At 39.8% G+C, this 13,872-nt stretch overlaps 1 protein-coding gene across 1 annotated transcript in view; it reads right to left on the bottom strand.

The window, feature by feature from the left end:
* BRWD1 (bromodomain and WD repeat domain containing 1) overlaps nucleotides 1-13,872 on the bottom strand; it is a 142,346-nt gene that overhangs the window by 119,544 nt on the left and 8,930 nt on the right. The window contains exons 5-8 of the mRNA XM_037737689.1: nucleotides 5,973-6,123; nucleotides 3,811-3,909; nucleotides 3,295-3,455; nucleotides 1,953-2,174 (exon numbers count right to left, since the gene is read on the bottom strand). Coding sequence (XP_037593617.1) covers nucleotides 1,953-2,174; nucleotides 3,295-3,455; nucleotides 3,811-3,909; nucleotides 5,973-6,123 — 633 coding nt within the window. The remainder of the gene's footprint in view (nucleotides 1-1,952; nucleotides 2,175-3,294; nucleotides 3,456-3,810; nucleotides 3,910-5,972; nucleotides 6,124-13,872) is intronic.

Below are 13,872 nucleotides of genomic sequence, written 5' to 3' on the forward strand. Positions count from 1 at the left end.
TTTAAGACAGTCTCACTGTGTCACCCAGGCTGGAATGCACTGGTACAATCACACCTCACTGCAGCCTCAACCTCCTGGCTCAAACAATTCTCCCTCAGCCTCAGGAGTACTGAGACTACAGGCATATGCCACGAGGCCAAACGACTTTTTTTGTTGGTGGTGGCGGGGAGGCTTGCTGTATTGCCCAGGCTGGTCTCAAATCTGTGAGCTCAAGTGATCCTCCCATCTTAGCTTCCCCAAAGTGCTGGAATTACAGGCATGAGCCACCACTAGGCATAAGTCTTAATAAATACTGTCTGGGAAGCCTGCTCGGCCTCCTATTAATTTCTATCAACTCACAGCCAAGAACCTTGCACTACTAACAGCAGCATTTTCTGTCCCTAGTAACTAATGAACGTAAGGCAACGATCACCAGCGAGTAACACAGAAAAACACTAGACATTTTGTGCCTTCTGATGGACGGACTTACACCCCAACGTGATCAATTCTCTACTGGTGATCCTGAAAGCATTGTCCATGGAAAAAGCAGCATCAGCATCTGAAGACTTCTTAAAAATGAAATTCTCACACCCCACTCCAGATGTTTTGAATCAGAATCTTTAAGGGTAGTCCCTAACAATGTTTTAATCAAGCCCTCTAGGTGATTCTCATGCACATTAAAGAGAACCACTGCTCTAGATCCAAAAACCAACTTAATAGAAACACAGAGAAATATATTTAACTACTCCAACAGGATGTAGTTTAACAATTGGCAACATCCAAACTGTGGGGAAACTACAGATAACCTAGGTCCTTCAACAAAGAAACTGCAAGATAATGTTTTTTGACTGCATACATAGGTGAAATTTATATTTTAAGTTTCTTTTAGTCTATAGCAATCAATTGTAACATGCAGGCTTTGTTCTGCTCCTGATTGAAATGACCTAAATAAAATACCACTTATGAGACAACTGGAAACCTGAACATCAATAAACCATGTGATAATACTGTTGTAGTTGTTTTAAAAAAGAGTCTTTTCCTCCCGTAACAGTTGCTATGAAAAAAAGGGGGAAGAGAATCTTTATCTTTTAGAAATACATAAAGAAATACTGCAAAAGACATGATATAAAATCTAGGATTTGCTTTAAGTATAAGATGAAGCACTTAGGAAAGAACTGGCCATGGGTTGACAGGTACATAGGGATTCATTATACTATTCTGCCTACTCCATATATGTTCAAAATTATCCTCTGCTTATTGTGAAAAAAACTTTAAATATTTTGCCAAATTAAATCAATTAGTGGCAGAGAGCCGTGGCTCACGCCTGTAAAATCCCAACAACTTTAAGAGGCCGAGGCAGGCAGATCACTTGAAGTCAGGAGTTCAAGACCAGCCTGGCCAACACAATGAAACCCTCTCTCTCCACTAAAAATACAAAAAAGTTAGCCGGGCATGGTGGTGGACAACCTGCTACTCGGGAAGCAGAGGCATAAGAATCACTTATATCGGTGAGGCGGAGGTTGCAGTGAACGGAGATCATACCACTGCACTCCAGCTTGGGCAACAGAGCAAGACTCAGTCTCAAAAAAAAAAAAAAAAAAGAAAAAGAAAAAGAAAATCAAAAAAAAAAAAAAAATAAATATAAAAAAAAAAAAAAAAAGAAAAAGAAAAAGAAAATCAACTTAGCAAAATCCACAAGTTTTAAAGTTGAAAATAATATACCACCAGTTTGTAACTGACACACATCCAGTTCAACCATAAGCCCCAAAAAATCAATAAGCCTTCATGTAAATATGCATTAGATCTTTATTTCATCAGCCTTCCATGATCTGTGGAAGGATGAATATCATTTCTGTTACTTAAAATGTATAGTTACTAAAAAACATCTTACTACTTCTCAATTCCAAAGAAACTATTTTAAAGAAAAAGGTAAAAACATATATAGGAATGTGCCCCCTAAGCTAAAAGTTTACCTGTAAAGATGTAATTGATCCTGTGTGTCCTTGGAGCACAGCAACTGGGGCACAAGTCCTCAAGCACCACACTCTAATAATTTTATCACAGCTCCCCGCAGCAATCATTGTATTCTCATAGTTTACTGCCATATCTGATATTTCTGCAGAATGGCCTCTTAATGTAGATAACAAGCGGCCATTATGTGTTGACCAAATCTTTACCAAACAATCATCTGAACCCTAAGGAAAAATATACCCAAAAATTAATGTTAGCACAGCAAATCTTTTAAATAATATTAAAAGAATACCTTTTATATGCCATCCAAATGAACTATCTTTAACTTCTCTCTTTCCAACTATAGAATACTGTTATTTATGTAATAAATTATGACTTACAGTCAGAACACTTATGGAATAATAGTATTTTTCTTTAAAGCAAAGAAAGTCTACATAGAGGTGCCATCAAGTTATCATTTCTATGGGTCAGACTCCATTATCAACACTATTTTCCCCCAAGTTTTCTGCAAAGCAGTAAGTCCAACTCAAAGTTCTTGGCTCTCTTATATCAACTAACAATGGCTAAATGTTAGTCTATTCACACCAAGCTAAAAAATTTGATGAATGTTAGAACAGATCTATATTTCATAGTGTGAGAAACAGGACTAAGTTGCAATCCCAAAGACAAAAATGGTGGGAATAGCTTCTTCACAAACAACACAGTTTGAAGTTTACAGTACTAGCCAGCACCCATTCATTCAAGAAACATTTGATTAGCTATTCTGAATTGCACACCTGCAATTTAAACTTAGACTTCTCACCTATCCTAATTTACCCTTAAAACATTAAAATGATAAATTCCAAATGTTTTCAGATCTTTTTTAATACTTACTTGAAGACTAATGGGTTATTTTATAATCAATTCATTTTCCTGAAACAGTGATTGGTTAATGTGAAGAGGAATCGCTTATAGAGGTCTGAGGAGCTTTCTATTTTGAGGGATTTACAGTTAATACATATATTTAGATTAATTACAATGTAATATAATTCAGTAAGTCTAGAACATGCTAGAGGGAAAGTATTAGGTATGCCTATTTTTAAGCATCCTTAAATATCCCACTTAAGAACCACTACTCTGAATCACTGTCTCTCAAACAGCACACAGTCCTGACTATCTTCAGCTGAATCACTTGGAGCACTTATTTGAAAACACAAATTCATGGAAGCCACACCATACCTACTGAATCAAAATCTGTGAGGATGGGAAACAGAATCTACATATTTTGTAAGACTTCCTAGATGATTCTGAAGCACACTAAAGTACTCTAGATTACATGAAATAAAGTTTAAAATGTTAACTCACTGTAAAGATTCTATGTCCTGTCCTATCAAATGCTACACAGTAAACAGCAGATAGATGTCCGAGAATCCTTCTGTGCATTTTTATATGTTGATACATAGTTCCTGGAAATGCTGTACTAAAAGTAGAACACCCTGTGAGTTGTTTTCCTCGATGTATCTCCACTAGGAAATAAAAACAATAAAAATGGTTAAGGGAGAGCCAATATGGAAAAATCTAAAATTTGTATAACTACTTCTAGAGGGTCACAAAAATCTATGTTCAAGAAACCCTAAGGACACAATTTCTTCCCAATTCTTTCTTCTATATTCACTAATAGAAATTTCTTACTACAATAAGATTCTTTTTCATTAACTTTATTTTTAGTAATTTTAATTAATTTGAAATTTGATACACATTACTATTAAAACAACATTTTAACAAGTATTTCCTTTTAAATTTTAATATAGCATTCATAAAGGTTATCAAGAAATTTAAGAAAGAATGATTTCAGGTATCTTAAAGGCCAACCTTACTTACCAAGATTAGGTGGGGAACCATAATTCACTGGCATTTCAGGAGGTCTTCCTCTATGAAGAGCAGCAAAGGCAGAGCCCTTCCAAACTGTGTGCCTGCAGTCTTTAAAATGAATTTTAGATACACATAAAATCTTGAAAGTTAACCCCAAAGAAGATTTTATAGAATACTTACGTATATTGTAATAAACTGTTTATTCAACATTTTACCAACTAATATACTTTAACAGAAAAGCCCTGGAGGTTTATTAGACTATTTCTGAAGGAAAAGAAAATTAAGACATCTCAGATACAGCAGCAACAACAACTAACATTTGTGTAGCACTTTACAATTCACAAAGTGCTTTCAACATACATTATCTCATTGAATCCTCACAACAACCCTGTGAGGTAGGTATTTTTGCCAATTTACAAGTGAGGTAACTGAGGCTCAAAGGTTCCAGGACCTTTAAAGAGATCCACAGAAAATGACTGGTAAAGATGGACCATGAAACCAGATCTTTCGACTCCAAGTCCCAATTGATGCCAAGTAAATGTTTATTTTTCAATGTAGAATTATATCATACAATATTAAAGATAAGGTCTTACAACTGATCCAACTTTTCAAAAATGGAAGCTTTTATGAGGTAAAATTTGAGTTATATGAAAATTCATGACTTATTCAGTTTTAAAATTAATTTGGCCAATACTGCCATGACTTTAGTCTCCCTCGTTAGGAACTACTGACAAATTATACAGCTTTCCCTTCGTTTTAGGATCATAGAAAATCCTCTACTGAAGAACACATATGTAAGATCTGTGAGTCTGAACACTAATTCAAAGTCCATCCCTCCTTGACCTACCAGTAAATGCACTAAGAAAAAAAAGTCTGCTCTCCTCTACAGGAGATGGCAGCAGAATATAGGTTTTAAGCAGTCACACTGTGCCAGAAATTAGTTTCTTCACAACTCAGAAAGAGAAGGAAGGCATCATACTAAACCTCTACTGAGCCTCGGGTGCCCCAAACTAACAGCCATATTGCATTTTACATGAATGGATTCATTGCCACTATCATGACCAAAGAGCAGTTACAAGGCATCCTCCTGTGGTACCAGTACAAAACAAATAGAGAATATGGCCCCTACCCTAGGGCAGCTTGCTAAAGTCTCTTCTAAGGTCTGCCAGTTCTAAATCACTGCTCATCACACAACAACAACATGGAGCTTGACACAAGTAAAGAAAACAAAAGGAAACAGGCTACCCATTAACTACCATATAACCAGCTAAAATAGAATAATTACAAAGTGAATAGGGACACAGAAGAGGAAGAATATAAACAGTTTCCTGATTAGTGCCACAGGGTGGTATGGCTTGAGCACTAAGAAACAACTAAAGCTAACAAACCAGTCTGGCATTGAACTATGAGGGAGGGGTGTTCTTTCTCAATTAAGCTTTATACTGGTGGTGCATCCAAGAGGTAGCAGCACATCAGCAATAGCTCATAATAAAAACTAATCATGGGATGAACTTGATTTATGCTCAGGATCAGAAGAACCAACAATCTTTGCCCATTAGCAGTTTGGCCACATGTACACATAGATTATATCACATACATATACTTAGTCTAAGTCATATATACCAAGCTAACAGAAAAAGAATAGCAATTTCAAACATTTTCCTAGCACATAACTTGGCAAAAAAATTAATTAGTAAAAAAAGAACCATGCAATTTTACATTTTTGATGCTTGTTTTCAAGCTGCTACCAAATTTAGAAAATCACTTCCCTTTATAACAAAGGGCTTTCAGAAGCTAAATATCAAATGAAATACTTCTAGCATTTAAAGAGTTTATTAGACACATACAATTACACTCAATGAAGTTATGAGTGAGCTACAAAATGGAAAATTAAGAACTCACATTGATAAAACCTCAAACGCATCTCAGAATAAATTCAAGCTTTTTAGCTTAACATCTGTATCTTTATCAACTTTTCAATGCAGAAGGACCCATTAAACACTTATGTAATAAAATTCAATGTTCTATGCTAAATGCAGAGAATGTTATAGTCCACAGCATGATTTATAGTTACATTATCACCTTTCTTCTACAATGCTTACATTACTTCACAATTATAATAATTATTAGGCTATTAATACAAAGCAGAACACTTCTTCAAATTAAGGTACCTTTTGCTGTACGTAGCAAAGACTGCCTTCCTGCACCAAGTAAAGAAGTGACTCTTGAAATACTGGGTGGAATTTCTTTATCCAACATAGGCCCGATGCGTTGGCAGATTTGCAACAGATGATCAGGAGCCACATGCTTATTGGACAAGACCTAGTTGGAGAGCAAGTTTTAATGACAGCACTTTAATAATACCAAATACTATTGAATACTTAGGGACAATTCTGACAAAACATGAAAAACATATACTGAAAACTACAAAACATGCTGAGAGACATTAAAAACAATCTAAATAAAATTTATTTTTTAAAATAAATTTGTTTAAATGTACAGATTCAAACCTGTAACACTCAAAACTTTAGCAGGAATTTTGTAGAAATTGACAATTTTGTTCTAAAATTTATATGCAAATGATCTAGTAAAGCACCTTTGAAAAAGAATAAAGGTTGGAGCACTAACAAAACCTAATCTCAAGACTTGAAATCAAGACTTCACTCAAAATTATGCTAACTGGGCCAGGTACACTGGCTCACACCTGTAATCCCAGCACTTTGGAAGGCCAAGGCAGGTGGATCACTAGCCTGACCAACACGGTGAAACCCTGTCTCTACTAAAATACAAAATTAGCCAGTCATGGTGGCACAATCCTTTATTCCCTGCTACTTGGGAGGCTGAGGCAAGAGAATCACTTGAACATGGGAGGCGGAGGTTGCAGTGAGCCAAGATCGTGCCACTGCGCCCAAGCCTGAGCAACAAGAATGAAACTCCATCTAAAAAAAATAAATTGGCCGGGCGCAGTGGCTCACACCTGTAATCCCAGCACTTTGGAGGCCAAGGCAGGTGGATCACAAGGTCAGAAGATCGAGACTATCCTGGTCAACATGGTGAAGCCCTGTCTCTACAAAAAAACAAAAAAATAGCCAGGTGTGGTGGCGCGCACCTGTAGTCTCAGCTACTCAGGAGGCTGAGGCAGGGGAACTGCTTGAACCTGGGCAGAGGTTTCAGTGAGCTGAGATAGCGCCACTGCACTCCACCTTGGTGACAGAGCAAGATTCCGTCTCAAAAAAAAAAAAACCCTAACTGGCCTGTAAGTGAAACACACATCTTTGAGAGAGATGTTAAGATAGCAAAGATCATACAAGACATCATCTAGTAACCAAATCAGGGATAACTGGTTCTCAACAATATACTAGGCAGTAAAAAACATTAATGCTTTCAGTAAGTATTGACAGACTACTAGGTGCCAGGAACCGAAAGTAGATATACCTACGAATAACTACAAACAATTATACATCTCTTATAATTTTAAATTAAAAATAATCATTTGGATGGGCACAGTGGCTCACACCTGTAATCCCTGCACTTTAGGAAGCTCAGGCAGGTGGATCACCTGAGGTCAGGAGCTCAAGACCAGCCTAGCCAACATGGCAAAACCCTGTCTCTACTAAAAACGCAAAAATTAGCTAGGCATGGTGGCACAGGCCTGTAATCCTAGCTACTGGGGGGGTTGAGGCAGAAGAATCGCTTGAACCTGGGAGGCAGAGGTTGCAGTGAGCCAAGATCATGCCACTGCCCTCCAGCCTGGGCAACAGAGCGAGACTCATCTCAAAAAATAAATACATAAAATAAAAATAATTATTTACTCCAACGTAAAAGATAAAGTGAGAAACTATTGCTCTCATCTCTACAATAAGAACAAGCTAGATAAACTTTTTAAAAATGTTTAAACCCATCACAGCTGAAGAAACAAAAATGTACATTAACTAATCCCAGAAAGTACAAGCTTTTCTGTGAACACAAAAGGGACTCGGGGCAAGCGCAGTGGCTCAACCTGTAACCCCAGCACTTTGGGAGGCTGAGGCAGGTGGATCACCTGAAGTCAGGAGTTTGAGACCAGCCTGGCCAAAATGGTAAAACTCCATCTCTACTAAAAAAAAAAAAAAAAAAAAAAAAAAAAAAATACAAAAATTATCTGGGGCCGGGCGCGGTGGCTCAAGCCTGTAATCCCAGAACTTTGGGAGGCCGAGGCGGGTGGATCACAAGGTCAAGAGATCGAGACCATCCTGGTCAACATGGTGAAACCCCGTCTCTACTAAAAATACAAAAAATTAGCTGGGCATGGTGGCGTGTGCCTGTAATCCCAGCTACTCAGGAGGCTGAGGCAGGAGAATTGCCTGAACCCAGGAGACGGAGGTTGCGGTGAGCCGAGATCGCGCCATTGCACTCCAGCCTGGGTAACAAGAGCGAAACTCCATCTCAAAAAAAAAAAAAAAAAAAATTATCTGGGCTTGGTGGTGGGCATGCATGTGTAATACCATCCACTTGGGAGGCTGAGGTACAAAAATCGCTCGAACCTGGGAGGCTGAGGCAGAAGAATCACTTAAACCCAGGACGCAGAGGTTGCAGTAAGCCAAGATCATGTCATTGCACTCCAGGCTGGGGAATGAGTGAAATTCCATCTCAAAAATAAGTAAAGAAAAGGGACTCATAGCTGCTTTCATTCCTAGCAGAGAGGCAGAAAGAACTGACCTCAGACAAGAATAAGAAAAAGCCATTCAAACCTCTAACAAACTTGTGGCTGGCATGACTGACCAGAATCCTAAGGAGCCTCAGTCACAGTAAGTCTGCACATCTACCACAATTTTTTTTCACAGGCCTTCACCAACTGCATAAGGCCCAAACACTATAGTCAGGCAGCCCTGGAAAAAAACCTTACATTCCAAGTGTACCACGGAGGCCCTCCTAAGGCTACAGATAGAACAACACAGTGGAAAATCTCTTCTGACATGGAAAGCCCAGAGCAGGACTGCAAGGTAGAGAGAACTCTGTAGTAACCTAAAAAGCTGGCAGTTAGGTACAAAGTAGAACAAGATATCACAAAGTTTGGAAAGGTGGCAACTTCACTACAAAAAAATAAGACATCTCAGGGATTTCAAGAGTGCCCAGCTGGGCACGGTGGCTCACGCCTGTAATCCCAGCACTTTGGGAGGCCGACACAGGTGGATCACGAGGTCAAGACATCGAGGCCATCCTGGTCAACATGGTGAAACCCCGTCTCTACTAAAAATACACAAAATTAGCTGGGCATGGTGGTGCGTGCCTGTAATCGCAGCTACTCAGGAGGCTGAGGCAGGAGAATTGCCTGAACCCAGGAGGCAGAGGTTGCGGTAAGCCGAGATCGCGCCATTGCACTCCAGCCTGGTAACAAGAGCAAAACTGCATCTCAAAAAAAAAGAGTGCCCAAATGCCAAACTGCTGGAAGGGAAAGTCTTGATGCCACCTCAAAGTATACAAAGCCAGTGATTAACTGAATGTAACTAAGATCAGAGATGATAATTACAAATTAGAATGACCCTGTTTCTTTTTTATTTTATTTATTTATTTATTTTTTAAAGATGGGGTTTCGGCCGGGCACGGTGGCTCAAGCCTGTAATCCCAGCACTTTGGGAGGGTGAGGCGGGCGGATCACGAGGTCAAGAGATCGAGACCATCCTGGCCAACATGGTGAAACCCTGTCTTCACTAAAAATACAAAAATTAGCTGGGTGTGGTGGCATGCGCCTGTAGTCCCAGCTACTCGGGAGGCTGAAGCAGGAGAATTGCTTGAACCCGGGAGGCGGAGGTTGCAGTGAGCCGAGATTGTGCCACTGCACTCCAGCCTAGCGCCTGGCAACAGAGTGAGACTCTGTCTCAAAATAAATAAATAAATAAATAAAATAAAATAAAGATGGGGTTTCACCATGATGGCCAGGCTGGTCTTGAACTCCTGACCTCAGGTGGTCCACCCACCTCAGCCTCCCGAAGTGCTAGGATTACAGGCGTGAGCCACTGCGCCTGGCGATTGACCCTGTTTCATGCACTAACTGCATGAGGGAGAAAAGAGCATAATCTTTACCAGGAGTAAATACATTACTGCAGCCTCTACTCTTTTTACACAAAAAGTGACAGCATACCTCAATAAATGACGAGATACACAAAAAAGCCAGATATGTGACCCATGGTCAAGAGAGGAAATGGTCAATAGCAGCAGACCTAGAGATGGTCCAGATGTTCAACAACGCTTAGTCATTATTGCTTCAAACTATTTCTGCCCTCTATCCTTTCCACTTGGGACTTTAATTACACATTAAACTATTTGATATCACGCCACTTATTCAGAAAGTTCAGAGAACCCAAGCAAAAGAAATGCAAAGAAAACCACCTAGGTGTGCATGTGAAAGGCAGCTTCTGACAAGCCCTCTAATAGTGCCCAAACTTCTTAGTCATAGACTTGTGAAATCCCGTCCTCAGTTACTTCAGAATACAGTAACATTGAAAGGATACTACTTCTGTGATTAGGTTATAATTGTGACTTTTGTCTCACTAAGGCTCTACTGTCTTATCAGCTCTCATCTTGATAACTCAAGCTATCAGACCGGAAAGACCAAGGGGAAGGAACGGAGGGTTGCCAATAGCCTTGGTCAAACAACCCTCCAGGAACTAAATCTCACCAAAACTACATGAGTTTGGGAGCATATTCCTTCCCCATCAAGACTTCAGCTAAAACCCCAGCTCTGCCAACATTTTGAATGCATCTTCAGAGAAAAGGAAACAAAGAACCCACCTGAGCTGTGCCTGGACTTACAGACGGGCAGATAGTAATAAATCAGTGTAGTTTTAAGCTGCTAAATTTTGGGGTGATTTGTTATACAGCAATAGATCATGACTACAGGACAACAGAGTAAAACTGCTGAAAATCAAAGACAAAATAAAAATCTTAAAAGCCACCAGACCAAAAAAACATTATTTTCAAAGAAGCAATAGGATTGCTAAATTTTCAACATTGAGGAAGGCATAAGGCAATAGGAGGACATCCTTAATGTGCTGGGGGGGAAAAAAAAACCTCTTGAACCAGAATTCCACAGCTAGTGAAGTCACTGTCAACTGTTAAAAGATTTTGTGTTCTTTGTTCTTAGAGACAGAGTCTTGCTCCGTTGCGCAGGCTGGAGTGCAGTGGCACAATCCTGGATCACTGCAACCTCTGCCTCCTAGCAATTCTCCTGCCTCAGCCTCCCAAATAGCTGCAATTACAAGTGCACACCACCACATCCAGCTAATTTTTGTACTTTTAGTAGAGAAGGGGTTTCACAATGTTAGCCAGGCTGGTCTCGAACTCCTGACCTCAGGTGATTCACCCACCTCGGCCTCCCAAAGTGCTGGATTACAGGCGTAAGCCACCATGCCCGGCCAAACCTTCATTTAAAGAAATACCAAAATAAGTTGCACAGACCGAAAAAAATTACCACAAATAGGTCCCATAAAACCAGAAGAAGAAATTAAAATACGAGAAAAGATATATAAGTAGGTATCCAGGCACAGTGGCTCACGGCTGTAATCCCAGTACTTCGGGAGGCTGAGGCGGGTGGATCACCCGAGGTCAGGAGTTCGAGACCAGCCTGACCAACATGGAGAAGCCTCGTCTCTACTAAAAATACAAAAGTAGCCAGGCCTGGTGGCACACGCCTATAATCCCAGCTACTTCGGAGGCTGAGGCAGAACTGCTTGAACCCAGGAGGCAGAGACTGCAGTGAGTCGAGATCATACCACTGCACTCTAGCCTGGACAACAAGAGTGAAACTCCCTTACAAAAAAAAAAAAAAAAAAAAAAAAACATATATAGGTAGGTAAGCAAGTGAATATTGACTTTAAAACAACAGTAATAATGTCTTGAAATTTTTATAATATATGTGATAAGGCAGGGCTGAGCATGGTGGCTCATACTTGTAATCCCAGCACTTTGGGAGGCGGAGGCAGGTGGATCACCTGATGTCAGGAGTTCAAGACCAGCCAGGGCAACACAGCAAAACTCCGTCTCCACTAAAAATAGAGAAAATAGCTGGGTGTGGTGATATGTTCCTGCAATTCCAGCTACTTGGGAGGTTGAGGCAGGAGAATTGCTTGAGCCCAGGAGACAAAGATTGCAGTGAGCCGAGATCACACCACTGCACTCCAGCCTGCACAACAGAGTGAGACTCCGTCTCAAAAAAAGAATGATTAATACGACAGGATGGTGACAAGAGTTATAACTTCATTTATTTGGGAAGTGGTAAAAGAACTAATTTAAAGTAATGTATAGTGAAACCTTTAGGGAAACCACCAAAAGAATAACAAAAGGATACATAACTAAAAAGAAATAAAGAGGCCAGGTGTGGTGGCTCACACCTGTAATCCCAGCACTTTGGGAGTCCAAGGTGGATGGATCACTAAAAGTCAGAAGTTTGAGAACAGCCTGGTCAACATGGTGAACCCGTTTCTACTAAAAATACAAAGATTAGCTGGGCATGGTAGCAGGCGCCTATAATCCCGGCTACTCAGAAGGCTGAGGCAGGAGAAGGGCTTGAACCTGGGAGGCAGAGGTTGCAGTGAGCAAAGATTGTGCCACTGTGCCCCAGCCTGGGTGACAGAGCGAGACTTCGTTGGGGGGAGGTGGAAGAGGGGAGTTATTAAAAGAAAGAAAGAATAAATAGTCCAGGCAAGGTCCACTTTGGGAGGCTGAGGCAGGCAGATCATTTGAGCTCAGGAGTTCCAGACCAGCCTGGGCAACAAGGCAAAACTCTACCTCTATAAAAAAAATAGCTAGGTATAGTAGTACATGCCTGTGGTTCCAGCTACTCAGGAGTCTAAGGTTGGAAGACTGCTGGAGCCCAAGAGGTTGAGGCTGCAGTGAGCCATGTCATGCCACTGTACTCTAGCCTGGGTGACAGAGTGAGACCCTGTCTCAAAAAAAAAAAAAAGAAAGAAATACAGAATAAGTAGAATACTTGTTACCTTTTTGAAATCTTGGTGTCATCTTAAAATACTTGATTAATCAAAAAAAAAAGTGAGAGAAGGAATAAAGAAGAAATGAGACAACAACAGGTAGACTTAAACCCAATCATGTTTAAGTTAATTACAGAAAAAAGAAAATACAGAGTAAGTAGAATACTTTTGAAATCTTGCTGTCATCTTAAAATAATACTTGATTAATCAAAGAAAAGTGAGAAAGCCAGGCGTGGTGGCTCATGCCTGTAATCCCAGCACTTTGGGAGGCTGAGGCAGGCTGATTACCTGAGGTCAGGAGTTCGAGACCAGCCTGGCCAACATGGTAAAACCCCATCTCCAAAAAAAATTAAAAATAAAAATAAAGTGAGAGAAGGAATAAAAAAGAAATGAGATAAAGAACAGGCAGACTTAAACCCAATTATGTTTAAGTAATTATATTAAATACTAATGGAAAAGGTACAGTGGCTCACACCTATAATCCCAGCACTTTGGGAGGCCAAAGCATAAGGACTGCTTGAGCCCAAGAGTTCAAGACGAGCCTAGGCCATATAGTGAGACCCTGTCTCCACAAAAAAAATTTTTTTAATGAGCTGGCCATGATGGCACACATCTAGTCATGATGGCACACACCTATAGGCTCAGCTACTCAGGTGGCTGAGGCAGGAGGATCTCGAGCCCAGGACGTCAAAGCTGCAATGTGCCATGATAACGTCACTGTATTCCAGCCTGGGCAACAAAGTGAGACCTTGTCTGGAAAAAAAAAATGGTTAAAACATCACTAAAAGAACACACATAAAACTACGCATTGTTTACAGGAGACAACTTTAAATATGAGAACACAGAAAGGTTGAAAGGAAAAGGACAGAAAAAAATACTGTGCCATCGCTAACAAAAAGAAAGTTGAAGTGGCTATACAATGTAAGGCAAAGTGTATGACAAGGCAAGATTATAATAAATAAAACATTTTCTAACATTTTAAGGTCAATTCAATAGGAAAACAAAAATCCTAAATTTGAATGTACCTAATAAGAGTTTCAAAAAGGAAAGAAAGAGAGACAGATCCACAATCACAGCTAGAGATTTTTTTTTTTTTTTTTTTTTT

Source organism: Cebus imitator, unplaced genomic scaffold (genome assembly GCF_001604975.1).
Source record: "Cebus imitator isolate Cc_AM_T3 unplaced genomic scaffold, Cebus_imitator-1.0 Scaffold41, whole genome shotgun sequence".
Lineage (NCBI taxonomy): Eukaryota > Metazoa > Chordata > Mammalia > Primates > Cebidae > Cebus > Cebus imitator.